General features: G+C 60.7%; 1 protein-coding gene across 11 annotated transcripts in view; it reads right to left on the bottom strand.

Moving 5' to 3' along the window:
* Nucleotides 1-26,574, bottom strand: part of HDAC7 (histone deacetylase 7) — an 88,901-nt gene continuing 62,327 nt past the window's right edge. For 6 of the 11 annotated variants that reach the window (XM_054806897.1, XM_054806898.1, XM_054806900.1 and 3 more), the window contains exons 2-25: nucleotides 16,976-17,172; nucleotides 15,233-15,323; nucleotides 13,052-13,163; nucleotides 12,445-12,560; nucleotides 12,155-12,277; nucleotides 11,558-11,667; nucleotides 11,018-11,134; nucleotides 10,626-10,824; nucleotides 9,287-9,495; nucleotides 8,767-8,976; nucleotides 7,786-8,011; nucleotides 7,181-7,314; nucleotides 6,406-6,526; nucleotides 6,103-6,152; nucleotides 4,851-4,958; nucleotides 4,589-4,644; nucleotides 4,311-4,398; nucleotides 3,873-3,992; nucleotides 3,356-3,453; nucleotides 3,143-3,261; nucleotides 2,808-2,941; nucleotides 2,606-2,690; nucleotides 2,221-2,359; nucleotides 1-1,591 (exon numbers count right to left, since the gene is read on the bottom strand). In XM_054806897.1, coding sequence (XP_054662872.1) covers nucleotides 1,546-1,591; nucleotides 2,221-2,359; nucleotides 2,606-2,690; nucleotides 2,808-2,941; nucleotides 3,143-3,261; nucleotides 3,356-3,453; nucleotides 3,873-3,992; nucleotides 4,311-4,398; nucleotides 4,589-4,644; nucleotides 4,851-4,958; nucleotides 6,103-6,152; nucleotides 6,406-6,526; nucleotides 7,181-7,314; nucleotides 7,786-8,011; nucleotides 8,767-8,976; nucleotides 9,287-9,495; nucleotides 10,626-10,824; nucleotides 11,018-11,134; nucleotides 11,558-11,667; nucleotides 12,155-12,277; nucleotides 12,445-12,560; nucleotides 13,052-13,163; nucleotides 15,233-15,323; nucleotides 16,976-17,172 — 3,008 coding nt within the window. In that variant the 3' untranslated portion in view covers nucleotides 1-1,545. Of the gene's footprint in view, nucleotides 1,592-2,220; nucleotides 2,360-2,605; nucleotides 2,691-2,807; nucleotides 2,942-3,142; nucleotides 3,262-3,355; nucleotides 3,454-3,872; nucleotides 3,993-4,310; nucleotides 4,399-4,588; nucleotides 4,645-4,850; nucleotides 4,959-6,102; nucleotides 6,153-6,405; nucleotides 6,527-7,180; nucleotides 7,315-7,785; nucleotides 8,012-8,766; nucleotides 8,977-9,286; nucleotides 9,496-10,625; nucleotides 10,825-11,017; nucleotides 11,135-11,557; nucleotides 11,668-12,154; nucleotides 12,278-12,444; nucleotides 12,561-13,051; nucleotides 13,164-15,232; nucleotides 15,324-16,975; nucleotides 17,173-21,875; nucleotides 21,967-23,249; nucleotides 23,543-25,734; nucleotides 25,756-26,574 lie in introns of those variants that run through there. The other 5 variants (XM_054806904.1, XM_054806901.1, XM_054806903.1 and 2 more) reach the window with 5 other exon arrangements.

Raw genomic sequence — 26,574 nt, 5'->3', positions numbered from 1 at the left:
TGAGACACAGAAATGTTTTATTCTTCCAAGGTCTTTTTTTTTTTTTTTTTTCCCTTCCTTGTTAGCTTTTTTTCTTTTTTTTTTTTTTTTTTTTTTTTTACAAAATCTCCTCCCTGTGCCTGCAGACAGAGCCTGGCCGCCTCCGCTCCGTCCGTCCCCTGTCCCCAAACCCCGCTGCAGCCCAGCACCCGAGCGGGGACCTGTCCTCGGCAGGGCGACCCACGGGACACACGGAAGAAGGCGGCAGCTCTCGGGGCGAGGAGCCACACGACGCCCTGTTGCAGAATAAGACGGGAAGAAGGCAAATCTAGACGGACACCTCATTTTTGGGGGGGCCTGACCCTGCCTCTGTGTCCCCCCCTCCCGAGATGGGACAGGGACAGGCACTGCATTGCTGGGGCTATCCCTGGGGGAGCTGAGCACCAAGCAGAGGGTGACAGGACTTGATTTGATCTCAGCTGGAGAAGAGGAGCCCACGGGGGTGCTGGGGGTGCAGCGGCGGGGGGGGTGGGGTGGGCTTGGGGGGGGGGGGGCGACGGGACTGGAAGACGGCCGGGCTGCCCCTGCTTTAGGGATTACAGGGGGCTACAGCGACACAGATCCCCAGGTCAGCGAGCTGCTTGAAAAGGGCTCAAGGCACCTCGGTAACGTCCGCACGAAGAGGTGTTTGTTCCCGAAATTCCCATGGAAAGAAGAGTACATAAGGTTCACATTAGCACACGTCAATTGTATATAGTGCAAATCAGAGCCCCGGCACCAGAGGGTTCACGCTCTGGTTAGTGGTTAGGATGTCCCACGGGTGCAATCCTGGGCGCTGCAGACACTCCAGCCCTTGCTCTTCCCCAACTGCGGGGCATCGGCGCGTCATCCACAGCCGTCCAAACCCTTCCTGCGCAGAACGGGGTCATACGCCACGGGCACCGTCGCGCTCGCTCCCGCCTCGCGCCCCACCGGAGGGAAGGGGAGCCAGGAAGCCTTCGCGAGAAGACGCGGAGAGCCCGTCCCTCCCGAGCAAAACACAGGGCTGCTTCTCAAAGGCATCGCTGCCTGGTCGGAGAGGAGCTCTGGGTGCAGTCCCGAAGGCGGCTCTAACCACCCGCAGCACGGCCACAACATCCATCCCAACACCCACCCCCTTCCCCAAGGGTGAGGAAGATCCCAGGAGAAGGGCAGGTCTGCGTCTGGCCGCCACCGCAGCCAGAGGGGTGGAGGCCTCTCACGCACGTCCCCAGAGGGGGGTTTCAGGTCCCGAAGGTTGGGGACTGATCGCAGGCACGGTCTAGGTTGGCAAGGTCACGCCGTGCAGAAGGAGTTTGTGGTTCTCCATCGGTCCCGAGCAGGAGGACGCCTTCCAGGTGGCTGCAGGAGCATCCTTTCTGGGTGACCTGCAGAGGTGGCAGCCAAAGGTCCAGGCCGTTTCAGGACCGTGACTCGGGGAGCGAGGATGACGTGGCAAATGGGAAGCCAGGAGTGAAGAGTGAGCGCTGGGCTCAGGAGAGTCCAGCCACGTCCTGGAAGCAGGGGAGCAGAGAACGTCACCACTCATCACTGGTTCATGGGCTCCTCTTCCTCCATCGGCTCGTCTTGCGGCCTGAAATGGAGAAGTACGACACATGAGATGAGGAGGAGACCTGCGTGACACAACGCGTCCCTCTCGGCACCAAGGGGCCTGCCGGCAAGTCCAGCCTCTGTAACTACACAACAAGCCGCCCAGCGCTTCTCGCTCCACCAAGACCTACGCAGACTCTGGCTGAGTCCTGGTGAGGACGAGAAAAGGTGGTGGGCAGTTGGGAAGCCTGCTGAAAGGAGGCGATGAACCCCCAGCACCTCCAGCCTCCAAGGAAGGGAAGAGGATTTGGTCTCGTTTTCATCTTGTTTGGGAAAAGTCCAGCACTGAATCCCCCAGAAGCCAAACCAGGTCCTCACCACATGGATGCAGGACCTCACCCCACCACCCAGCGGTGCTGAACGCTGGGGCCAAATCTGCCGGGATGTGAGGGTCGCAGGATCCGATCTCTCAGTGGGGAGGAGGGTTTTAATTTCTCTCTCCCACACCTCAAGACCTGCTTAAAACCAGCACTGTCCTGACCTCCCAGAAGCTCATCTGGCCGTGGGACATGGCCCTTCTCTGCTGCCACCCCCGTGATGCCAAGGCGTGGAGCCAGGCACACAAGGGAGTGAGGGGCACCCACATCTCCCAGGATCAATCGAGAGCATCACCTTTTCTCCACCATCACGGCCACCGAGAGGGAGGCCAAGGCTGTGACCGTCTCCACCTCTTCTGCCTCGTGGTGCTGTGCCTCCAGGAAGGAGCAGCCCAGCTTGGAGGCAAAACGCTGCACGGCCACCCAGTATTTACCTGCGGGAGAAGTTAAAATCAGGAGGTGCCAGGGTAGGGGTGCCCCAGGTCTCCGGGCTTCCCTTGCAGCGAGCGCACACAAGGGCCATCACCCTCCCACGGGAAGGATGATGATGAAGGGCTCCACCGGGGTCTTTTACGCCAAGTTTTCCCTCAGAGGTCATGGATTTTACTGGAGAGGGGAGGAAACGCCGACACGTGGCCCGTCCATGTTAACTAACCGAGCCCCGGCCCTGGGACACTCACTCTGGACCTGGATCACCGTTTCCAAGGAGCGCACAGCGTTGGGGTTTGGTTTCTGCCTCATGCTTTCCTCTGGGAGAGGGTCCAGCTGCCGAAGGAAGACACAAGGGGGTCAACGGGAGGGAGCCGTGCCCAGGGCTGGGCTCGCAGCATCAGCACAGCCCCACACCAAGACCCACACAAGCCCCGGACCCCCAGCTCTCACCTCGTTGCCCAGCAAGGCCGACACGCAAGCCTCGGACGCATCGCAGATGGCCGTAAGGTCGTGGCCGCCTTCTAGCGCGAGGACGATGGCTCCGCCAGCCAGGCTCATCAGCTGCTTCGTCATGTAGCCAAAGCCTGGAGGGGTAAAGCCCAACGGCGGTTGTCAGCCTCCCTGCCCGAAACGCCGGGGCCGTCGCCCTCGACGCCGGGTCGGTACGACCCCAAAGATCTTCTCGGCTCCCTGGAGAGCTGCCGCCCCTGCGCCACGGTCCCAGCCTGGGTGAGCAGCGGAAACAACCCCCCCCTGAGCCAGCGGAGCTGCTTCCACCTCCTTACATTTAGCAGAGACTTTGTAGCCGCCCAGGGGTGGCGGGTGGCCGTCAGCCGCGTCGAAGCCGGCCGACACCAGCACCACGTCGGGGGAGAATTCGTGTGCAATTGGCATCACCACCGTCCTGCGCGGGTAAAAAACAAACGAGAGGTGTTAAGCGCTGGCTCGGCCTGACGCCGAGGGAAAGAGGAGGTGAGCAGAAACGCAAGGAACAGTACCTGAAAGCAGCCAGATACTCAGGGTCACCCATGGGGGGGTCGAGCCCTCCAGTCCAGGCTACATTGACATTAAATCCCTCACCAGGGCCAGCACCAACCTGTGAGAGAGCAAGGACAGCAGTGACGGCCCGGCTGTGGCCTGCAGGGACGCTGGGGCAGCTCCCCGAGCGGGCTCCATCACTGCCGAGCTGCGGGAAGGCAGGGCTGGGTGTCCCGGACCCCCTGCCCTGTGCCACAGGAGCCGGCTGGGTTTGCAAAGCTCTCGCGACGTCGCCCGGAGCCTTGCGGCCATCAGTCGCCGTTCCCGTGCCGCTGGCTGCAGGTTGGGATGGAGCCCGGAGCTCTGCAACCAGCTGGGTGAAGCGGGCAGGATCAGGCATCAACGGGCAAGGCAGGGACACAAAACAACCCTCTGCTGAAACCCGGCAGAGCCGCGTCCCGTTCTCCTGGCCGTCACCTCCGCCGCCGTCCCTGCGCAGAGCTGCACAGACCTCGCAGCCCGTCGGTGCTTTTTTACCTCGTCGGCGGCTCCGCTGCCGGGGAAGAAGTTGCCATCATCGTGACGATGCAAAGAGATGTAGAGAACGTCAGGGTCTCTGTAGAAGATCTGCTGAGTCCCATTGCCATGGTGAACGTCCTAGAGGGAGGGAGAGATCGGGAGACTGCTCTTTTTTTCAGCCTTGAGGGTGGTCAAACAGCCTAACGCAGCTAAAAGCAACCAGATCTCTACCCTGCTCCAGGGCTTGGTCCCCCATCCCCGGGATCTGCTCCTGCTCCCCCATCCCGACATGCCGGGGGGTTCCCAGCCGCACTCCTGGCAGCCGGTCCCCAAAGGAGGAGGTTTCGCTGCTCTCCGGTCTAGCTCCAAACCGGAGCTGGGAGAAGGTGCAGATACCCGCTCCTGGGGACGTCCTGGGGAGGAGCAGGGACACGCTGGGGGACGGAGGGGACTTACCCAGTCCACAATGAGGATCTTGCCGAGTTTTCCTTTCTGCTGCAGCTGCCTGGCAGCAATGGCCACCGAGTTAAAGAAGCAGAATCCCCTGCAAAGAGGGAGTCGGAGCCAGTTAACGCTCTGGAGCCCTTCCTGAGCACCGTTCCCTCCTGGCCCACGTGCTCCCTGAAGGGTGGGTGCCGGGGGAGGTTACTCTGGGGTGCTTTTGAGCCAAGGAGCTGTTCTGGAGCTTCCCGCGTGCCAGCCCAAAGCCCTGCCGCTTGGGAAGGGGCCCTTACATGGCAGTGGAAGGATCCGCGTGATGTCCAGGTGGCCGCACCACAGCAAAGCCGTTCTGGGGACAAAACGAAAAGCGAGTGATGAGAGCTGCCGTCCCCAGCGTCACGCACCCCCCCCTCCACCCCCTGCCTGGCAGTTCCCCACCACGCTGGGACAGCCAGGGATGGAGACTGCAGCAGCGCAGGGCTGGGAGCACCCGGTGCCGGCTGGTGAGACCCCAGCCCCGCTCTTGCTCTGGGACCTCCAGGTGAGGCCACCTACCTTCAGCTCCCTGGTGGCCACCTTGAAGGCCAGCTCGGTGACGCTGCCCGCGGCCCAGCGGGCAGCGTTGGAGGAATGCAGCTCGTTCCAGATGGTATCGCTGTCCACCTGGAAGCAAGGGGATCGGTCAGACGGGGACAGGGCACCGGCGGCGGAGATCTCGGTCGCGGGACCCACGCTCTCTGCCAGCCGCCCTGCTCGGTCCCATGCAGGCTGGAAGGGCACCGTGGAGCTGGACCACCTCGCACGCAATGGGGCAAGCTCCCCAGCTCCGGGGCGGCTCCCTGGTGCTGCTGGCCACGATGGCAGCTCCTCTGCCTGCTGTCAGCCCCAGCCCCCAGCCGAGCTCCGCACAGAGCATCTCACCCTGCACCCGGGGGGCTGGAAGGAGTGACTGAGAAAACGCTCGTTACCTTCTTTATCTTATTTTATTGTTTAACCAAACATCTTGGTTTGATCAGGATCACGTCAAGGGCCGAGCCAGAGCCGGAAAACTCAAGTCTCTTCTGATCAACTCCATGTGTGCAACTCAAAGGGTCCCCTCTGCCCATGGAGAGGGGCAGCTCCAGCCCCCCTGCCTCCGGGGCACGGGCGAGAGGAGGGCAGGGAGGGGGAGAGCAGGGAAAGTGGATGCAAACGGGGCTGAGAAGAGCTGGTGCCCAGCAGCGGGGGCAAGGAGAGGAGAAGAACCAGAAGAGGCAGCAGGAAGGCATGGAGTGAGACCCTTCCTGAAAGAGAGAGAGAAGGACAGAGACAGGGGGGAGAGAGGAAGAGAGGAGAACGCAATGAATGGAGAGAAACCAGGGCGGCAAGCTGTGAAAGGAGAGGCCACAGAAGTGTCTGGAGAGAAGTGGCGAGCTGCTGTCCCCATGACACCGCTCCCCTCCCTCAAGGCAGACCGCGGCTTCAGGTTCCTCCGGCCGTCCCGCCAGCTCGCTCCCTTCTAACGCCTCGGGCTCTTAGAAATGGCTGTGAGGGGCTTTTGGCTGCTGGGGACCCCGGAGTAAGGGGGTGGAAAGGGTCCCCTTTCCAGGGTGGGATGCTTAGGACCATCCCAAGGACAGGGGCGAGCTCCGATACAACGATATCTTGCCCACAGAAGGAGTGCTCCCACCTCAGGCTACCCAATCTTGGCAGCCCAAAGACTTCGGGAGCTCCCTCTCCGCTCAAGCCCGTGAAGAGGCCCTCGGTGGGGACAGATGAAAGGAACAACCCCATCCAAAACCGGCCAGAGCAGAGATTGAGCACTTACCCCCACCCCTCCGCAGGGCAGCATGACGAACATCCGCTGCGACAGGATCCCTGCAGAGAGAGGGGACAGTGAGGACTTCAGAGCTGGAAAACCAGGGAATGGTGGGCGACAGGGTGCACAGCACGGGGGTACCAAGGAGGGAGGTCTGGCCCGGCTGCTTGGCCAGAATTAGGACCAGCCCCTAGAGGAGCTGCTTGGCGTGGTCCCCAAGGGTGTTCCGAGACCCGGAGCGGATGCGTGGACAGGGACGGGCAGAAGGTGAGGGCACGGCTGCCCGAGGGAGCAGCGTGGACGTGGACTCACCTGCCAGCTTCCCGTTGTCCAGTTTCAGGCGGTTGAGGGGATTGGTGCCGTAGAGGAAGACGTGGCGCTCGGTATGGACACACTGCAGCTCTTCCAGGGTGGCCTTGCGTCCCCGCAGACACTGCAGCAGACGGGGGTTGTGACCGAGCCGCTCCGAACGAGAGATGCAGGCTCTCCCACCCACCCACCCGCCCACCGAGGGCGGAGGTGGCACGTCCGGCTGTCCGAGTACGGCCGCACCTCGCGTCACCGCAGCCGGGACGGCAGCTGCAAGGCTGAGCACGGCGCTTCTCGCCTTGGATTTGAAGGAGAGCAACCCCCCCTCATCTGCAGGCAGGGATCGGGCAGGGATCGGGCAGGAAATGCCAGCACCACCTTCCAACAACTGCAGAGCCCTGTGTGGACCGGTCAGCCCAGCCAGACCAAGGCAAGGCTTCTGACAGACTGGAGCTGACGCTGATGTTCCCAGAATTGGCAAAACACCCTGTTTCAGTAGGGAGCACACCTCTCCCTGCACCCATTTTTCCACCATCCGAAGCCGGGGATGGTCAGAACAGCGTGCTCCGACTCGGCACTGCCAGCCACAGACAAATCCAAGCCCTCTCCCGAGGTCTTTGTTGCCTGGCTAACGGTGGGAACAGGCTGAGAAGATCCGGGAGCAAAAGGGATGGAGGTGGGAGCAGGATGCCCTATCACACCATTAGCACGAGATCGGCTCGTACCAGCATCCCCCTCCCGGACAGGCGTCGGGCTCCCCACCGCCGCTCGCGCTCACCTCGCACTGGCTGCGCAGCCCTCTCTCCTGCAGACGGGACCAGATGCTCTGGATCCTGCCCGCGTGCTCCGGGTGGTTGCTGTTGTCACCGCAGGAACATTGGTGTTTGAGCATCACCGAGTCGTAAACCAGTCCTGCAACGCACAGGGAGAGCTGCTGTCCCGAGACAGGACTGGACGCCCAGGCCTCGATGGTGCTGACAATAATTCAGCTCCTTTTCAGGGGCTGGCCGAGACCCTCAACGCCCGTAACTATTTGGTTTGACTGAAACACCTCCCTCAAACCATGGGAGCCTCTGTCCCAACGTGCTCGAAGCAAATCCTGCCTTGGAGCTGCAAGAGAGCTGAACCTTGCCAGCATCGCTGGACCAGGATGGCAGTCAAGGGGCCGGATAAGCAAGTCCTGCTTGGAAAAGCCACCTTAGATAAGGAGAAGGGGCTCCTCATGGCTTACTCTATCCTTTTAGCATCCAGCCAGAGCACCCTCAAGCATTTATGAGTCTGGGAGTGACCGGGACAGATGCTAAGGTGCTCCTGGGCATCCCCACCTCCCTTCCAGCTCCTGTCCCCAGCCCCAGCTCTGCTCCCGCCGTGACAGCCCCGTACCTGTTGTGAAGTGCGGCTTGGCTGGCTGCTCCTGCACAGGCAGGGAGAGAGTCTTGGAGGCTGTGTCCTGGGCAGGGAGGGAGACGGTCGCGGTGGCAGGAGACGACTGGGCCCTGGAGAGGGGCCTGTGCCCTGCATGGATGGTGGGGACCATGGGGGAGTCGGCCAAGGGCTGCCGCTTGAGGAGCTGCTGCTGCCCGCGCTGGTAGGAATCCCAGAGATAGGCCTGATGGAGAGAGACGGCGGTGAGCAGGGAAGCCGGAGCAAGGCACCAGGGCAGCAAGGGGAACGTCACCCGGGCCAGGGAAGGAAGCTCTGCACTGTGCAACCCTCCCAGGGTCTGGATGCGACAGCCCCCTCCACGCTGGGGGGCTCGGAGCCGGTTTGCAGGAGCTGGGACACATCACGCAGCGTCTGCTGCTCTCTGCTGGCTCAGCCCCGCAGTGCTGGGCAACCCTGCGGCAAGGTGCAGCGATCTGGGGACGATGCCCAACGATCTGGGGACGATTGCTGACACCAGGGGTGGCTGCAGCTCTCGTCCCTGTCCTAGGAATGTCCTTACCCACACAGCACCCTTTTTCAGAGGTGGCTCTCAGGGTCTGATCTGAACCTTCCCAGGCTCAGGATGCTACCAGCTTTGCTGGATTTGTGCAAAGCCTCAAATGGGAGACGCCAAGGGAGGAAGCATTTGCTCCAAAGCGCAGGCCAGGGATCTCTGCACGCTGCCTGCACAGGACTAATGCTCAAAGCCACAACTGGACAGAGGGACGAGGCTAGGAACTCCACCTCTTACAGCCCGTTCCTGAGCCTGTTATGAAGGCTTCAAACCACCCCAAGGGCTCCGCGCAGCCTGAGACAGCCAGTGAAGCCATCGTCCCTTTTCCCCGCGGGCTCCTTTTGCCCAGCGGGGAAAGGGCTGCTTCAGGTCGGCAGCCCGGACCCCTCCCCGCGGCTCTCCCGTCCCTGCCAGCCCTCGCGTACCTGCTGTAGGACAAGCTCCTCCTGAGGCTGCAGCATCTTCTGCGTCCTCTCGGGCTCCTTCACGCTGCTCCCCGGCCCTGTGGGCTCCACGCGTGCCCTTGCCAGGTCGCTGCTCTCAGCCCCGGCCTCCGGGAGCGTCCCCTCGGCCTCCATGTCCTCTGAGGAGGGGATCTGGCGCAGACGGGGCTTCTCGCTGGATTTAGCCATGCGCTGCGGCCAGAGGAGTCACGAATGAGCACCGAGAGCTCAGGCAGGGGACAGCCCAGGCCAAGGAGGTCATGGCGGGTGGCAGGGCATCTCAGGGCAGGAGCACGATGGATGTGGGAGCCAAGGAAGCTGAGCAGGTACCCTCAGCTTGCCGCTACGAGTCGGGGCAAGGCAGCATCTCGCGTGCCTGCCTAGGGCTTGGCCCTGGACATCCGGTGCTCGCTGCCCAGCAGGAAGGGGTGCCATCTTGCACCCTTCTAGCATCTGTCTCCCACTGCCTCCTGCACGCCCAGGCTGGGCCTCCATGACTTACCTTGCCCAGATGCGTCTGCTGCTTGAGCCTCTCCAGGAACTGGGTGTGATGCTGCTGGTACACCAGTTGCTGCTGGATGGCCTTGGGGTTCTGGGGCAGGGGCTCCGAGCGGGTCCTGCCCAGCGGTTTATGGTGGCCGGGGAGCGACAGGCGCTCTGCAGAGATGAGTGAGGGGGCGAAGGAGAAGGGGACCGTTCCCAAACCTGGCACTGCAGGGGAGATGAAGGAGAGGTGAGGGGTGGCACTGTCCGCTGGGCGGGCGTGACACCCTGCAGAGCTGGGCATGGCAAGCAGCAGTGCTGGCTGTACCCATGCAGGCTATCGCCAGACAGCCCTAAAAATGACAGGGACCCAGCCCTGGAGCCCAGTATCTGGTAGGTGAGGACGGATGGGCTGTATCTTCACGGCTCCCCTTCTCCTGTCCCCATCACCTTGGCATGACACAGCCCACAGGGGTCTGGGGACAGGATCTGGCTGACCTCGATCACCTCGGGCCCCTCTCAGCTTCAACGGGAGAAGCTGCCTTCACTGCAGGTACGATAGGGCAGCGAGAGATGGAGCCAGGAACCAGCACAAAGGAGCCAGTTCTCCTGCTGCCGCAGTCGGAGCGGACTACCTGGAGGGGCTAGGGAGAATAAGGCAGCTAGAGGTACAGCCGAGAGGTCTGAGCTGCCCTGCTCAGCGCAGGGTCTGTAGTGAAATCTGCTGGCACGAGAGCCTAGGAAGAGGCGGGAGAGACCCCTTGGAGGGGGCCTTTTGGGCTGCAGGAAAGGTGAACGGCTCCACGCCAGCCCGGCTTGGCCAGGGCAAGGGGCAGCTGGAGGGAAAAGATTAATCTAACCCTCCCCTGGAGAAATTAGGAAAAATTTCTTCACCGAAAGAGTGGTCAGGCATTGGAACAGGCTGCCCAGAGAGGTGGTGGAGTCACCATCCCTGGGGGTGTTCAAAAAACGGGTAGACATGGCACTTTCGGGACATGGTTTAGTAGACACGGTGGTGTTGGGTTGACGGTTGGACTTGATGATCTTAGAGGTCTTTTCCAACCTTAAGATTCTATGATTCTATAAGAGTCAAAGCGATGGCTCTCTCTGAATTGTCGAGGCTGTAGTGTGTGAAGAATTCTGGTTTCGGCCATGGCAAGGACGTGCTTGCTGGCTAGCCAAAACCAGGGTCAACACCTTCCGTTCCCTCAGCCCCAGCTCACAGAAGAGTCAGGGAAAAATCAAGGCCACTGAGCTTTCCCAGCACCCAAAAAGCTCGCCTGCCCGAGCGGAGCTCCACGCTGAGCCCTGCCAGCGCCGACACGGCCTCAGTGCCTGTCACCGAGCTCGACACTTACCTGCCACCAACGGAGTGTGGGTGACCGAGGGCTCGAGGATGATGACGGGCTGGAGCCGAGGGGATAAGGGGCTCCCAGCCTCATGCTGCTCCAAGCCAGCTGGTATGAACATGGGCGAGTGTGTGCCCGCGAGGACAGGTCCGTTCAGCACGGGCACCCGGTGTGCCAGGCCGGAGAGGGGGCGGCGATCTGCCTCTCCCTGCAGAGAGGAGGAGGACGGGGTTAGCAACGGGGACGGGACGGCACATCCTCACCGTGCCCACGGGCAGTGCCCGGGAGCCAGCGCACGCCTGGCATTACCCCAGGAACACCAGGCCCAAAGGAAAGGGCTTCCCCTGCCCCACGGGGACCCTCTGCTCAGTTCTGGGGCTACCTACAACCTGGCTACCTACCCTGGCGCTAGTGGTAGCCGGCAATCCCAGTGTGATGGCCGGAAGGGAGGCTGCGCTCTGCAGGGCAAACTGGGCCAGTGAGCTCTCCTGCATCATCAGGCGCTGGGCCAGGGGCGTCTGCACCAAACACAATTCATTAGTCTCCTGCTCCGGCAGCGGCGGAGCTCAGCGTGGTGGGACAAGCAGCTCGGGTGGGGGGCCAGGCAGCAGAGAGGGTGGCTGAGCCCCAGCTGCCCAGGGGAACGCCTGGGGCCAGGGTGAGGGGCATCAGGGACCCGTGGGGACAGCACATAGACTAAGGAGACAAGAAACACACGCTGCGAAGGAAAGCGGTGCGTCAGGAGCAGCGCTGGGCCAGGCAGAAGATCCCACCGTGCAGGGAGAGCAGGGCTAAGGGCAGTTCCTGGGCAGCGGGGTTCAGGGTGGGGGTCCCTAGAGCGGGGGATGCTACCTTCACCTGAGCCTAGGATGGGAGCGGGAGATCAGGGCACCCAGCCCCGACCCCACGAGGCCTCAGGCTGCCAGGCCGTCGGATCTCACCTCGTGGGCCATGCCGGAGGCGGCGGGGAGGGCTCCGTGCTCGGCGGGGAGGCTGTCGTTGGGAGAGCTGCAGCCGGACACGGGGGTGCTGCTACTGCTCGGGGAGGAGTCTGCACAAGGAAGAGAAATGGGGGTGATGGGCACAGGCACCCAGAGAAGGGCTGCACAGCCCCTGCCCCAGCCCTTCACAGCCCTCCCTCCCTCCAACAGCTGCCCACCGCCCTCCTAGGGCCAAATCTCCCTGGAGCGGAGACGGAGCTGCCCCGCCAGCGTGGGAGGCACCGCACCACGGTGAGGAATCCCGACCAGCCGCGTTTGCTCAGGGCCTTGGGCCCTTCCAGCCTTGCAGGTCCATCCCTGGGCCCAGGGTACAGCTGCAGCAACATCCTTTCCTGGCTCATCCACCCCTGCAGCGTCACGGCAGAGAGCTCCCTCCGTGGGCTGCGCCCCGAGGAGGCCACCGATAACGTGCCGAGCCCCGGAGACACGATCTCCAAGTAGACGTCACGCAGGATCCTGGGCAGACTGTGGCTGCTCCAGCCTGGCCCCAAGGTCTCTCCAAACGCCCGAGGTATCGCCATCCAGGCAAAGCCTCACCGATGGCCTCGGGCGGCCGCCTCTTCAGCGAGGGGGGAGCGCTCTCCTTCCGCGTCAGGGGGTTCTTGCGTCGGTCAAGGCACTTCCTGGGCTTGCAACGCACCTTCAGGTTGGGCTCAGATGCTGCGGGCAGACAAGGCAGTTAGTCCTGGCCCCAGCGCTGATGGGGGCGAAGCTGGACTGGCTTTGTGGGGCCAGGACGCCCCACTTCTCGGCTCCAGCTGTCCCCTGCAAGTGGGCTGCGAGGGTATCACGGTGGGAGGGAGGTGGCATTATCTTTGAGGCCTTACCTGTCTTCCGCAGCGGAAAATGCTCGGGGGGGTCAAGAGAAGTGCTGGGGACGGGGGGCAGGAAGGTGCTGAGCACAGGAGGGGAAGGGCCCTCGGGATCCAGAGGCTCCAGAGACCTACGGGGAGAAGCCACCTCGTTAGAGACCTTTGCCAGCTGGCACCCACGTGCCACCCACGCAACGCCCTCCAGCGCAAGGGTGGCCCACGGGGCATTGCCTTTCCTGGGCACATCCTAGCTCTTCTGCCAGGGGCCAGTGGACAACCTGTCCACTACCACGAGCACCCACAGAAGGGATCCAGCTCCTGGTTTTGCCTTGTTTTGGGACAAAAGACAAGAAGCCTGACAGTACTTTTGTGGGTCAGGAGTGGGACAAGCCATCAAAGCCCAACAAGGTCAGGGAAACCAGTGTGGGAGCTTCATTCACCTCCTGCAAGCACTTAACACAAACCGAGCCACCTCACCCCAACAGACGTTCACTAAACAATATCTCTAAAGACCAGGAAGCAGAAGATAACAGCAAGGTCTTGCCCAAGATAAACAGCCAGCTTTTCGGGGTCCTGAGCAGATGTCCTGCTCGGGGCAGGCCAGAGGGTGCCCTTGTTTTACCTGTATGGCATGGCTGAAGGGTTGGGGTTGCTGGTCCTCTCCAAAGCTGCTTGTTGCTTCTTCAGGATGACCTCAGCCAGCTTCTGCTTCACCACCGTGCTGGCCACAGCACCTGCAGGAAGACCAGCAGTGACCACACAGGGCTGAGAGCCAACACAGAGCACCTTAAAGGATCCCCGTAGACACAAGCGCAGCCCCACGGCTCCATGAGTAATGCCAGGACGGCTGAAGACCCCCTACAAGCACATGGACGCTGAGAAAACCCTGCGGAGATGCTTGGTGCGGTTCTCAGGTCAAGGTTGGCTCGGGGAGAGAAAGGCCAGCTGGGGCAACTCGAGTTTCCCAGACGGTCAGGGAAGCATCCCTGTCCCACCTCAGCTCTCCCACATCATCTCAGGAGCCTGATCTTTTTGCACGCGCCTCGCTGAGCATTAGGCGAGAGGGAGAGCACGGCCAGAGGCAAGTCTCAGCTGCGGATCTGCCTGCTTCATCCGAGCCAGAGAGAGCAGGTATAAGCTGACACCCGCAGAACAAAGAGAGCACGAAAGCACAACGTGGCTCGTACAGCAACGACAAAACTCCCATGGGTGCATGGGATCCCTCTGAAGCCTCTCCAGAGACGCTGTGCCCCGAGGCTCTTTGAGCCCGTGTTAGAGGCTGACGATAATTTCCAGCTGATGGCGTACAGCTCTGCTTGGCCCACACCTCGGCTCCCCCGGCAGCCACGCTCTGGCCCCAAACAGGGACAGCTTGCATGAGAGAGAGCAAGAAAAAAAAAAAAAAAGCACCTCCAAACAGTTCAGGGGATAACTTTGAGGCTCCTGAAGCTCTCGGTGGAGCTGCACTCTTCCAGAAGAGCGTGAGACTTACCACAACCCGCTGGCAAACAAACAGCACCGACCCACGTTCAACACCTGGCTCCACCGCGGTGGTGAAACACCCCCAGGCAGAGGTCTGACTGCGGCAGGGTGCTGCAATCGCCAGCCCCCGGCTGCCGTGAGCACATCCCCACCTCGGACTGGGGCCCGTTCCCATGTTCCCACCCCTGCCAGGCCATGTCCCCATCCGTGCATTCCAGCAGGGATGCTCTGTGGTTACAATGGGGACGCTCCACGCTTCCGCACCAGTGTTCGGCACCTCCGAGCACAAGTTAGTTAATTAATTTGTATGATTACCTCCCCAGATTGCATAAAGGGGCTGAGCATAAGCTCTCACGCTCAGCCACGCCGAGCTGACGGCGTTCGTAGGAGCCGTTTGCTCAGGAACGGCACGGAAAGGGCAGGCACTGCGTTTACGGCATCGCAATCAGACCCATCGACCCTGTGAACCGCAGCAGAGCAGCCTGTGCTCCGCAGCCACGTGGCAGCCAAGGAAATAAATATATCGGCACCCCGACAGAGCTCAGACTGGAGGGGCAGGCGGACGGTAGGCTCACGGACACCGTTCCGGGCGCAGCGCATCCCATGCACGCTGCAGCTGCATCTTTGCATCGTGAGGAAGAAGAGCTCTGCGCATCCAAAAGCTCAGAGCAAGCTCCCAGCAGCGACTGGCACTAGATGGCGCAGGGAGATCGCAGCCGGACAGGGTTTGCAAACTTTTCTGCCCAGCGTTGGGGGGACCCACTAACCTCTCCCCACTGCCACGGGCGTAAGTTCAAAAAGCAAATTCGTGCCCTGCCCTGGACAGTCACGAGCACGGTCAGCTCGGGGAGCACCGTTGCAGCGGCCGTAGGGCACGACGCAACGTTAGCAGGGAGATCTACTGCGACCACCTGGTTGACATCGCTAGGAAGGACACGAAGGACAAACGCCAGCCAGGCCAGGGGCAAAGAAATCTCTTGCCAGCCGCTGAGCGCAACGTGCTGGCATCGCTGCTCAGAAGGACTGGGCTTCCCCGCGGACACGAAGCTGTTCCCTTGGCCGCAGGCAGGCACGGAGCAGGGCTCAAGTTTGAGGCACAGGACAGATGCTCAGTGGCGTGGATGCCATCACACGCCTTTAGACCGAGAGAAGGCAGAGCTCGGTCTGGATAAGGGCAGAGCCGCCTGCTGAGCCCCCTTCCAAAAGCCACTCTCATCCCACTCCCTCTGTGAGGCGAGTGTCCTGGTTTTGGGGACGCGGCTCCTCGGGCAGCGATGCGGCGCCCGGTGCCACGTGCTGGCAGACGCACGGAAGCTCTTACTTCGTTTGCTCTTGTCCTTGTTGAGGATCTGCCGCAGCTCCTGTTCCTGTTGCCCAGGCTCGGCTTCGCGGTGCGGGGACTCCATGGTCACCTGCGAGAGGAGAGTCGCATCAGCACCTCGCCTAACGCAGACCAAAGCCCCCCTTGCCCCCTCCCCAAGCCCAAGGCACGACGACACGGTGATGGAGCATGTCTGAAACGGTCTGTTATGTCATTTTTGGAAACCTGATGGGCAGCCCTGGCTGACAAGAACACGGTAAGTTGTTTCATCACAGCGAACCGGACGCATCTTTGTCTCCAGAGACGTTCTCCCCAGGGACATTGTAAAATTCAAACCAGTCTGTTTCAACTCGCTGCCTTCCGTGGTGTTTTGACATATCTGTAGCTAAGGCATGTTGTAATACAACAAAAAATAAAAATCATAGTTGACTAAGAAGAGGAAAAAAGAAAAAAAACCTATTATACAAGTCTTAAAAGTTTGGATCTTGGTGTTTTCCAGAACTGAGGTTTTCGGAGATGATCCCATCTCACAGGGAGGTCGGAAAGCACAAATGCCTCTAAGGACCCAACAGTCATAGCAGCAGCAGCATCTCAAACTCTCCTTGTGTGGACCAAGCTGATACTCGGGCTCAAAAAAACCTCAGTGTGATTCCTCCAGAGCTTCCAGCAAGGTTACTGGGACCAGTGAGCCCATGCCAGCCCCTGAGAGCGGGGCAGAGCACATGGGACGTGAGAGGAGCGGATGAAGCTGGGCTTGTTTAGTCCGGAGGCGAGAGGGTACAACCGCATCTTCCACCACCCAAAGGGAGCAGCTGGAGCCAGGCTCCTCCGAGGAGCGCAGCAAACGGATGAGCAGCAACGGGACGGACGTGCCAGGAGGGAAATCCCAACCGGACATACCGAGTTGATTCCTGCCGTGAGCACGGTGCTGCCCCTGCGACCGGGGATGGGCAGGGGGTGATGTCTGCACCCAGAGACGGCCCCCAACTCGCCTGGACGTGGTGCTCCACTACCTGCCCTGCTCTCAGCGGTGGTCTCCAGAGGAACCACCCAAGCTAAATCTCCCTGTAGTTCTGTGACAACGCAAGTCTGGCAGCAGAGGCCGCGCAGGGCAGGGGTGCTATTCCGGGTGACACCAGAGAATTTCAGTGAAGGCTTCCCAGAAAAGCAAATTAGCTTGTAAAGTGAGTAAGCCGTGCCTCTAGGGCACAGAAACAGCGGTGGCCAAGCGGAGTGGCAGATCACAGACACCAGGCATCCTGTCCAGTCGCTCTGGCTCCTCGCTCAGCACACATGGTATGCGGCTGAAAACATTTCCCCGCTTCGCACATCCCAGGAGGCCCCAGCCCTCCCGCTGGCCTTGGCAGGACGGAGATTTGGCCCGAAAGAAAGACGCAAAACCCCCCCACCTGACTCCCTAACCGGCCTCCTTGCATCAGAGAGGTCTCCGGGCTGGCTCAACAGCACTATAGACTCTCCGGCTCAGGGGAAAGAAGGAATTCACCCGGGAAGGTTATTTTGGCATTGGGATTTCCAGCCTCTTCCTCTTAATCCCTGCCAGAGACGGGAGCTTGGGCAAAGGCAGCCCCGACGCAGGGCACCGCTGGCAGACACTCACGGCACCACGAGCTACGTGCTTTGGGGGCAAAACTAATTCTTCCAAGTGCCCAGACCTCACCCAGCCGCTACCGAAAGCGGGTGCGGGTCGTCCCCCCGGCCCCTGCACCCCAGGGCACCCCGTACCCTCACGTGCTGGTGGGCGAGCTGCTCCACTTGCTGCTGGTGCAGGCTGGCGAGGAAGAGCTGGTGCTGCAGCTGCTGCGTGTGCTTCAGGGCCAGCAAGGTGGTGTCAGAGCCGGGCTTGACGACACGCTGCCCGATCCGCAGGTCCATGGGGACGGTCTGGGGCACCCGTGGGGAGGTGCACGGGTTCACAGCAGCTGTCGAGACACAAAGCAGGGCACAGCTTAGTCCTGTCCGGCTCAGACCATCCCGTCAGGGAGGCAGGGAAAGCATCAGGATGGAGCCCGGGTATATCCCGATGCACAGGAGGGCACCGCGAGGAACGTGCCCTGCCACCGAGAAGGGCTTGTCGTGCACCTGCAAAAGCCCCCTGGGCAAAAAAGTCCTGTAAATTATACACCTTTGAAGAGTCTCCACGTGCTGCAGGCATCTCTCCCTAACACCACGGCTGAGAATTGCTTTGCAAACTTAAGCCGCTCCCGCCCTGCCTGGACGCACAGCCTCCCCACGCAGTGAATCCCCCGGCCTCACGGGAAAACCTAAAATAGTCCCAATTACACAGAGCGGCGGAGCACCCACTGCAGCAGGGGATTTTCACCGCCCAGCTCCTAAAGCTTTGCTTAATTTATCCTGCACGTGCCACGGGCCAGTGCAGAGCAGAACTGGTCGCCTCCAGCTGCAACGAACAGAATACAAAGCTGCAGAAGAGTCACCCGGGCATGGGATGCCCGCAGCTGCGGGTGCTCCTCCTGCAGCTCCGTAGAGGGATGCTCCAAACAACACAGCGAGCAGGCAGGGAGCCGGCAAGCGCAGGCAGAAAGGGGATGAGCGAGCACGACAGCGCCCGAAGGATGCTCGGACAGCCTCGACGGGCCCGTGGCGTCCCACAAACCGAACGCAGCCGGGCATAAGCAGCCGTGACCACCGCAGCTTCGTGCTTTGCCACGGGCGTTGCAGCACGGGGGAAGCTGAAAACAGGCACGGGCAGGAAATTCAGCACAAAAAGACGCTGCAAGGGGGATGCTCTTGCAGGACACAGGGCCAAGGCCACTGCAGCCTGAGAGCTAATTGTTTTCCAAAAGCAGTTACAATTAAAAAAAAAAAAAAAAACCAAAAACCCCAAACGCAAATGTTGTTTTATAGGCAGAGAACCACACCCTGCGCTGTTCAAACCTCAGCCTCAACGGCAGCAGGGAGCTGTGCTGATGACTGCAATATTGCGGGAGAAATCTCTGCAGGCTCCTGCCCCGTAACACAGCATTTACTCAGCTCTTCCAGGGGGAAACCCAGCAAACTCCTGCCCTGGCCCGCGCCTCCCCGCAAGGGGAAGGAGCATGAATGTGCTCACCCAAGGAGGGCACAGGGACTATTAATAACCGCAGGTGCACATCCGTGCAGGCGATGGGGTGCACGGTCCTGCTGAAACGGGGCCAGCTCTGACTTTCCTGCGTGGCCCAGGCAGGAAAATTCCCTCCGGTCGAGGGCAAACGCTTCTCTGCACCAACTCAGCTCTCCAGGACAGAAACATCCCTGCCCTCAGCCCGTGTCGGAGAAGGATGCGATGTTCCCAGGAAAAGCCATGGCAGGTTTACCCCGTTCTCTCTCCATCTCGCTGATAAGTGCCTGGGATTTAATTTGTCTCTGGCTAATTGGCTTTAATTGCTACACCCTGCCTGCCCCGCCGTAACCAGCGTGATACGGAGATTGAGGAAGATTAACAGCCGCAGCCCGAAAGCCGCTGAGCTCCTCTGCCCCGTTATCACTGAGGCCTCGGTGCTGGACACGGTGCGATGCCACAAGATGGGCAGGATGAGCCCCACATCCCCCTTTGAGGGTCAGGCACGGCTAAAGCACGCAAGCACGCTTCAGCTGCATTTTTATGAGCGAACAAGGGTCCAGGTGAAGTTACCCTAAGCAAGAAGACCCTGAGTCTTCTCCCTCTGCGTCCTTCAACACCTGCAGGGAGCCAGGGCTCCCAAAAAGGCTGACGTCCTCCGTGTGGCTGACAATTCATCCTAGCGTTACCTAAGAGGCTGCAGCGCTTGGTCCCGTCTCCTTGCAACACGGTGCCAGCACCGGCGCCCTGGGAGGCCGTACCTTCCCGCCGCTCCAGAAACCTCCCAGCTTCGGCAATCCCCAAAGGGCCTCGGCTCTTGCTAAACATCAGTGATTTTGAAGGATGCAAGCGATAAGCCGGGCTGTCACCTCCTGCTTCTCAGCTCACGTGCGTTCCCACCTCCCAGTGAGGAGGAGGAGGAGGAGGAGGATGCCAGAGGGACGGGCGCCGGCCAAGCCCCTCGGGGATGCTCGGCTGGAGGGAGGCAGCGGCACGGCGTGCGTAGCGCTACCCACCGTGTGCCGGGCTGCTGGCAGCCAGACAAGGACAGACTGTAACGAGCAAATCTCAGGATGGGAAACGGGGACTTCAGACAGCTCCCAGCCCAGCCAAATCCCCGTCGCGTGACGCTGTCGATCCGCAGGGACTCGCTGAAGCTCAGCCATCCCCTCCGGCCAAATGTCACCGTCCTGCCGCATACCACGAAGGGGCAGGAGCTGCCGGGGGACCGGGCTCAGCTTTGAGACACCGAGAAGGGCTGCTTGCACGCAGAAGCATCGTTCAGAGGGGAAAGTGAGGGTTTGAAGAGGAAGGGAGCAGCCCACCAAGCCACAGCCTCCATCCTCGGAGCCGATGGCATCCAGAGAAGAGTTGTCACAGCCTTCCTCTCCTCGTGATGCTAAAAAAGCTCACGGGGAAGCTCTCAACCAGCCAAAGCTCAGCAGCAGCAGTCTTGTTCTCACCTCCCCATCGACAGCATCCTCAGGCCCGATGCTGCCCCTCCAGCACCTCCCCGGGGCAAAAAGGGGTGAGAAGGTCTTGGGGGCAACCGCAGGCGCGGGAGGGGACCTCCGGGGATGGAGGGGGAGTCACGGACGGCGGCACGGAGCCGAGAGGGAAGGCGCTGGCGGGGTCTCTGGGAATCTCTCTACCTCATTTGTTTTAGTCTTTTTAAAAACAAACTCCGAAGCAGCGGAAGAGGAGAAGTGGGAGGGAACGCGTGTGCTGGGGGAGAGGGAGGACGGGCAGGCCAGCGGCCAGCAGCCAGAAAAACAACTCCTCATCGCTCACCCAGAGCCAGGAAAAAGGCTGTCGAGCATCCCCACGGCCAAGAGGCACCGGAGCCAGGGAGAGCGGCCGCCGGCAGAGGCTGCGCGGACCCTCCTCCCGCTACAGCCCCCCCCCCCCGGCTCCGCACATGGAGGGCGCAGGGAGCACCCCGCTACGCCGGGATGCTTTGGCAAAACGGGGCCGTTGAGGAGGTGGAAGAGAGGGAGGATGGGATGGAAACAAGGCACCGCGGGAGCACGGACTGGCCCGAAGCGCCGTAGGGCGACACGGGCGTCCCAGCCTGCGCAAAGCCGACGTTACAGCTTTGGACCCGGCCAGCGCGGGCTGAAGCCGCAAAACTCGGGGCAGTTTTCCAGGGCTTAGAAACACGACGCTTTACGCACCGAGTGCCGGGGCGGCGAGGGACGAGGACCGGCCGGGAGCAGCGGTGCTGGGAGCGCAGCTCAGTCCCTGGGCAGGAGCCTCAGCTGCTGCCCCGACGCTGGGACCCCTCCGGCCCCACGGCACCTGCACGTGGCAGCTCCCCGGGGATGCTCTGCATCCCTCCTGCTCCAGCCTGTGCTCCAGCAGCTCAGGACCCTTTTGCAAAGCCCTTCCTGCCTTGGGAGCCATTTGTTTCAGCCGTGACCTCCTGCTGCAGCTTGAATTCATTTGGGGTTTCATGCCGGGACCTCCGCCAAGAGTTACAGTAAACAACTCCCCTCCCCGGCAGCCTCTGATGCTCACACATGATTCAGGGGGCAGGAAGCCAGGCGAGCAGCTCCTCCTCTTCCCCTCGCCCGAAGAAGGCCAAAAGCACAGCCCCACGATGGCTCCTGGGCCGGGGGGGGGGGGGGGGATGTCCGTCCCTTTCCCCACCCCAGCCTGGGTCCTGCTGGTTCCTACTGAACCCTCGTAAGCCACCAGCACCAGGATGCGGCCACAGAGGGGCTGGGATCGGGATGCACGAGCTGGGATGGGGATGCTCTGCTGACCTGGTGCATCCTCAGGGGCCAAATCCATCATCCTTCCCTCCTCGCCCGCACGGCCAGGAGCGGGGCTGAGTGCCGGGGCAGGGAGAAACGAAGTGGGAGCACCCACCCACAGAAGAAGCGGAAGGTTTCTGGAACAGGCTCCTCTCCCGGGCTGGACATCCAGCTGCCAACATTTTTGCAAATTATTTTTAGTTCACAAGAACATTCGCACGGGAAGGCCGGCGCTGGTGGCAAGCTTGTCTTCACACGAGTGCCGGGGCTGGCAGGGGCTCAGCAGCCACCACGTCCCCAGCAGCAGCGCGGTGGGAGCGGGACAGCGCTCGCAGGGCAAACGGCTTTGCGAATGACTCTGCCATTAAACCACAGCAAAACTCAGCCTCCTTGCAAAGACACGATGCCTTCTCCCTCTCCTCCCCGCCGCCGCTGAATAACCATTAATTGCAACGCTCATCCGCTCGGCTCAAACAACCCAGGAGATATTCGGGGTGCAAAGCAAGGCAGCGTCAGCCCCTCTCCCGGATGGGGGGGGGTGACAGAGCTGGGGGGGATCGTTCGCTGCCTTGTCCCCGCTCGCAGCACGTGGCCCGGCAGTAAAGCAGAAGCACCAGGGACGTCATCACGTCGCTGTGGCACCAAGCGGTTGTTTTTCTGGGTCACCTCGCGCAGCCAGGTCACCGGGAGGAAAACACGCCGCTACACCAGCGCGCCGGGAGGAAGCCGAGGCAAACCGCGCCGCGGTCCCGGCACGCAGAGGCGACTGCCCGCGGCCGCCCAGCCCGTTGCACAAACCGTTCCGCACCTGGGCAGGTAGCAGCCGCTGCAGCTCCACCCTTCCTCCGCGGGAAGGGGAGATTGCAACACAGCAAGAGGAGCTTCAGCGCGGAGTCTCTCCCCAGCGCGCCCTGGGAAAGCCTTCGGCGGTACCGGCATGAATGCAAGCTCTGTGCTCACCAACCCGGCACGGGTTACCAGCATTTTCCAGGCCGCCGGCGCGGCACAGCGCAGGGAAAACAGCCGAAGCGTTCGTCGGCGAGGTGGGGAGAGACACGGGAGCGAGCGGTGCGGACCGAGACGGGCTCCCCGTTTTGCAAACAGTCAGGCACCGCTCGGGCTCCCGCAAAGCTTTTGGCCAGGGTGAAATCTGGCGGCAGCGAGTTTCCCAGGCTGGCGGCGGTAATCCAGTGCTTGTGTCGCTCGCTCCCCCCGCAAAGGGGAAAAAAAAAAAATCACTGGTCACGCTGCTGCTCCCAGACAGACAGACACCCTCCCCAAAAAAGCAGCGCAGAAATCTTTGCTTTGGCATTTCCTGGTTTGGGTTTGTTTTTTTGGGTTGGGTTTTTTTTTTTTTTTAAGAGGCAAGATCAGCCGTCAGCAAAGAGCTGCACTTATATAAGAGGGAAAATAAAGCAAGAAGCAAAACAAACCAGGGCAGGCAGATTATTAAGGAGCAAACCAGTCGCATCAGAGCTACGCCTTTCCGCGCATCCCTGCCTTCGGCCGTGCCCACCGCGAAGGCAGGCTGCCGGGTTTTGCGGCGCGGTGCGGCCGTGCCGTGTGCCAGCGCTGCCCACGAGGCGATCGCACGCGGCGAAGAGCTTTGTCTGAGGCTGAGCGGCAGTTAAAGGCAGGTTTGGTTGTTGGTTTTGTTTTTTTTTTTTGAAAACCGTTTCCCATCTTGTGCTGATTAGCTGTGAAAGGTTCAGAGTTCAGCCGGGTTGAAGAATGCGTGTGATTAAAAACATTCCTCTTTAATAAAAGGAAAAGGTCTTCTCCAGAGCCATGCACAAGTACCAAAAATTAGCTGGAGGGAATTTGTTCAAATTAAAAACACTTAAATAAGAAACCACACGAAAAGGACTATGTTGAAATAACATTAAGATCACAGAGCCAAGACTCGAGAAATAGGAAATCCCGGAGTCGGGGTACCTCGCATAACCTCACCCTGGCCCCTGGGGTGTACGCACCAAGATGCTGGGTTTAATTACAGCCTCAAACACTGTGCTCCCCTCGAAGGCGAGCAAAAAAATTACAAAACCAGCATCTCCCGGGGATCTCTGCCCAGCTACGGCAGGAGCAGGGACACAGGCACTGCCGTCGGGTCTTGCAGCTCTCGGCGGGGGGGGATAGCGGGGACCCCAAACCAGAGCTCCACGCGCCCCTCTGCTCCCCCTACCTGCATCCGCTCGCACGTTCCCGAGGGGCTTCCTCGCAGGATCCCGCGAAATCCAAACGTTTGGGGCATTTTCCTTCTTCCTCGCCTTGCCGGGCGGCTGCCGGGGGAGCGCAGGGGAGCTGCCGTGCAGCTCCGGGGAAGGCAGCTCCGGGGAAAGCCCTGCGCCGCCGCCGCCGTCCCCGAGCGGAGAGGCTGTACGCGGCGGCGTCCCGCATGAGCCATAAGAGAACAGATGATGCTCAGGGAAGATGTAATGTTTGGAGCGGTCGGTTGCCAAATTCTGATAACTCTTTATGGAGCATGTTAACTGGGAGTTTCAAGGGCTTTATGAATTGGCCAGATGTGGGTGGATCCCTCTCCTCCCTACCAGACAGCAAATTCCTGCTCCAAAACAAGAAGAGGCCGATGCTTCTCTATGAAAAGCCCCCAAGAGTTTTTCCAAAAGGGTAAAACTGTATTTTTCTACTCTGATTCTTGCAAACTTTCTTCTGCAGAAAGTTTCCAGGAAAAAAAAAAAAACAAAACACGCAAGACAGTTTACGATTAAAGTTTGGCAAAGTCGCACGTGCATCACAAACCCCTTCCCACAACCAAAGTCGTGAACCAGGATTAAAAGCATCCCACCTGAAACCACCCAGACTACGCGCGTGCACCTGTGAGCGAAGCACGTTATTTAGGTATTTCAAGCACATAAATCCGGAAAAACCTCTGTTCCAGCCTGTAAACGAGATGCACATCAGGCCTTGGGAAGCGGATCAGGGCGAGATACTTCCCCTGATTACTCTCGCTGGTTATTTGCGGCTCGTGACCTTTGAGTCAGACATTTAATAGCCCTCCCTGGAATTTTCTCCCCACAAATGTGCGTAGTTACATTTTGAAACTCATGACTCCGGGACCCAAAAATCTCACGGTGCACTGGGGCCAGCCTGCACTACAGGAACACAGAACAAACAAAAACAAACAAAAAAGAAAAAGCTTTCTACCTGCATCTGCCCCTATTTTTAATGCTCCGTGTTTCAACCCGCACCCCAGTATCGGTGCTCCCGTTCAGGTTCGCCAGAGATACGGGACTACGCTACACGTTCCTGCAGCATCCGTACAGAGCAGAAGGCAGGAACCCCCTGCCAAAGGAAGAGGTATCGTGAACTCTTCAGGACTAAATAAAACATTGACGGAAGCGGTCCGGCTGCATCCGCGGTGGCAATACGGGTGCCTGTGCTCTCCCCGAGCAGCGAGCCCGGTCCACGTGTGGGCCCTGGGCTGCCCCACGGATGCGGTCGGTGGGGCGAGCGGATCCACGTCGGTGCGTTTAGGTGCCTGTTTCAAAGCGGGTTTTCCACGCGCTCTCAAATCCACGTGTTCAAGATGGGCCTTGAAAGCGTTTTTCCCACAGGGTAAAGCTGGTCGAGAGGATCCCAAGGTAACCCAGCATCACATTAAATTACCCCAAAGTCCTGAACCTTAACACCGGACCCAAAATTTCACTGCAGACGGTACTTAAACCGCCAAACAACTTCCCTCGCACTCCTACAGCTCCCAGAGGAGCTGGAGCAACTCGCAAACGTGCCAGGGGCTGAGCTCGCTGGATGCCGCCCCTCTCCCAGGGACGAGGTTTTCGAGCCTTCAAAGCACCCAACCACGAACGTGCAGAGGCAAAACCCGCACAGCAAAACCCGGCGACAGGTTTCGAGTCTAAATTTGAGATCATTCGGTCGCAGGGACAGGCGGACCCTGAGCTGGGCACGGGCAGGATCAAATCACGCCACAGGCAGGCGACACAACGGCTGCGGTTTCGCAAATAGCTGCTGACGATCCCGACGTAAGGCATCCCTGCCTCTGCCGGCTTTTCCACGGTCCCACCCCGCTATATGGGACCATCAGCCGTGCCTACGCAGGCAGGTGTAGGTGTGCTTGCGCGCGTCTAAAGCGAGTTAAGTAAATAAACAGTGTTTTTACCAGTTGCTTTGCAGAAGGCTCAGGTCCCCACGCCACGCAGCTCGAGCGTGGGCAGCACAAGGTGGGACCGAAGAGCTCATCTCCTGCAATCGCAGCCGGGACACGGGACCGGAGGGACAGCAATTGGGCTCCATCCCCACCACGGCTCTGGCACAGCTGGAAACCTCTGGCAGTCATTTCCTGCCAGCAGTTGCATCCTCCCACCCCCACCGGCTGTAAACCCCATCCCAAATAGCAGCGCAAGGCCCTCGGGGGGAGGATGCTGCACGGAGGAGTGCAAGGTATCCCCAGGAAACCTCGCAACAACTGCCACTTCCTCCGAAACAGAGGGAGGTTCATCACCAAAGGGCTCTCGTGAAGGAAAGCCAAGGTTGCCCGGCAGCACCTCGTGCTCCCCAGAACAGCGTAGGCAGTTTCTGCTTATGGAAACTCCCCAAGATTCAGGAAAAGTCCTCCCCTCCCAGACAGAAAACATCCCCCCACGGTGCAGCCCACCCCGTTGGATCCCTTCCCCTCCAACCCCCCTCACCTGGTCGCACAGCCCCGACGGGGTCTGCTCGAGAGCCGCCAGCGGTGGGCCGACGCGGCCCCGCACACCGTGCTCTCCCGACTCACGCGACGGAGAGGCAGCACCGTTAATCCCGGTCCTCTGCCGAAGCCATTCCCCGCAGCGGGCCGATGCCGAGCTCCACCGCTCCTCCCGCCTTGCCAGCCCTGCAAACAGCCCACCGAGGGCTGCTACGCATCCTCACCGCCCACGTCCTCTCCTTGCGGACACGGCAAGAGCAGCCAGAGAAGCAGCGAGGGTTTGCAGCCTGCTCCTGAAAGCTTAAACACTGCCGAGGCCCGCGGGCAAAGACAAACGTGGGTGACAGGCAGCAGCTCCAGGCGAACGAGTACCCCCGCTCTGCCTGAACTGGAGCAGCCCGGTGTCGTCCAACGGCTCCATCTTCTCCCTCGACCAGGCTTCTGACAAGAGGGAACAGTCCAGCCTAGAGCCTCAGCACCATCTCCCTCCCTGCAGCCAACGCAGATGATCTTTGGCGAGAGGCTGTGGCACTGCTCCTGGCAAGATAAGCTCCTCCGGGTCGCTGTTCTCCAAGCAGGTAGATGCCAACAGAGCCGAGCCGCGCGGCAGCCCTGCGGACGCAGCCAAGAGCTCCCGGGAAGCGAGCGAGCACCCTCTCGGTGCAGGATGCCTCCTCTTCCCGCGCCGGGTTTGATTACATCAGCACGAGAGGATGCGGCCTCCGTGCCAAGGGAAGCAGAGGAGAGATCAAACGATTATACGAACCTCTCCTCAATTACCAGCCGTTTGCATAAGCGGAGGAGAGCGTTCCCAACCGGTTTGGACAACACGCTGACGGGC

The sequence above is a fragment of the Grus americana genome, chromosome 31 (assembly GCF_028858705.1).
Source record: "Grus americana isolate bGruAme1 chromosome 31, bGruAme1.mat, whole genome shotgun sequence".
Taxonomy (NCBI): domain Eukaryota; kingdom Metazoa; phylum Chordata; class Aves; order Gruiformes; family Gruidae; genus Grus; species Grus americana.
Note: the sequence above shows the minus strand (reverse complement) of the source record. Positions and strands in the feature narration are given on the sequence as shown.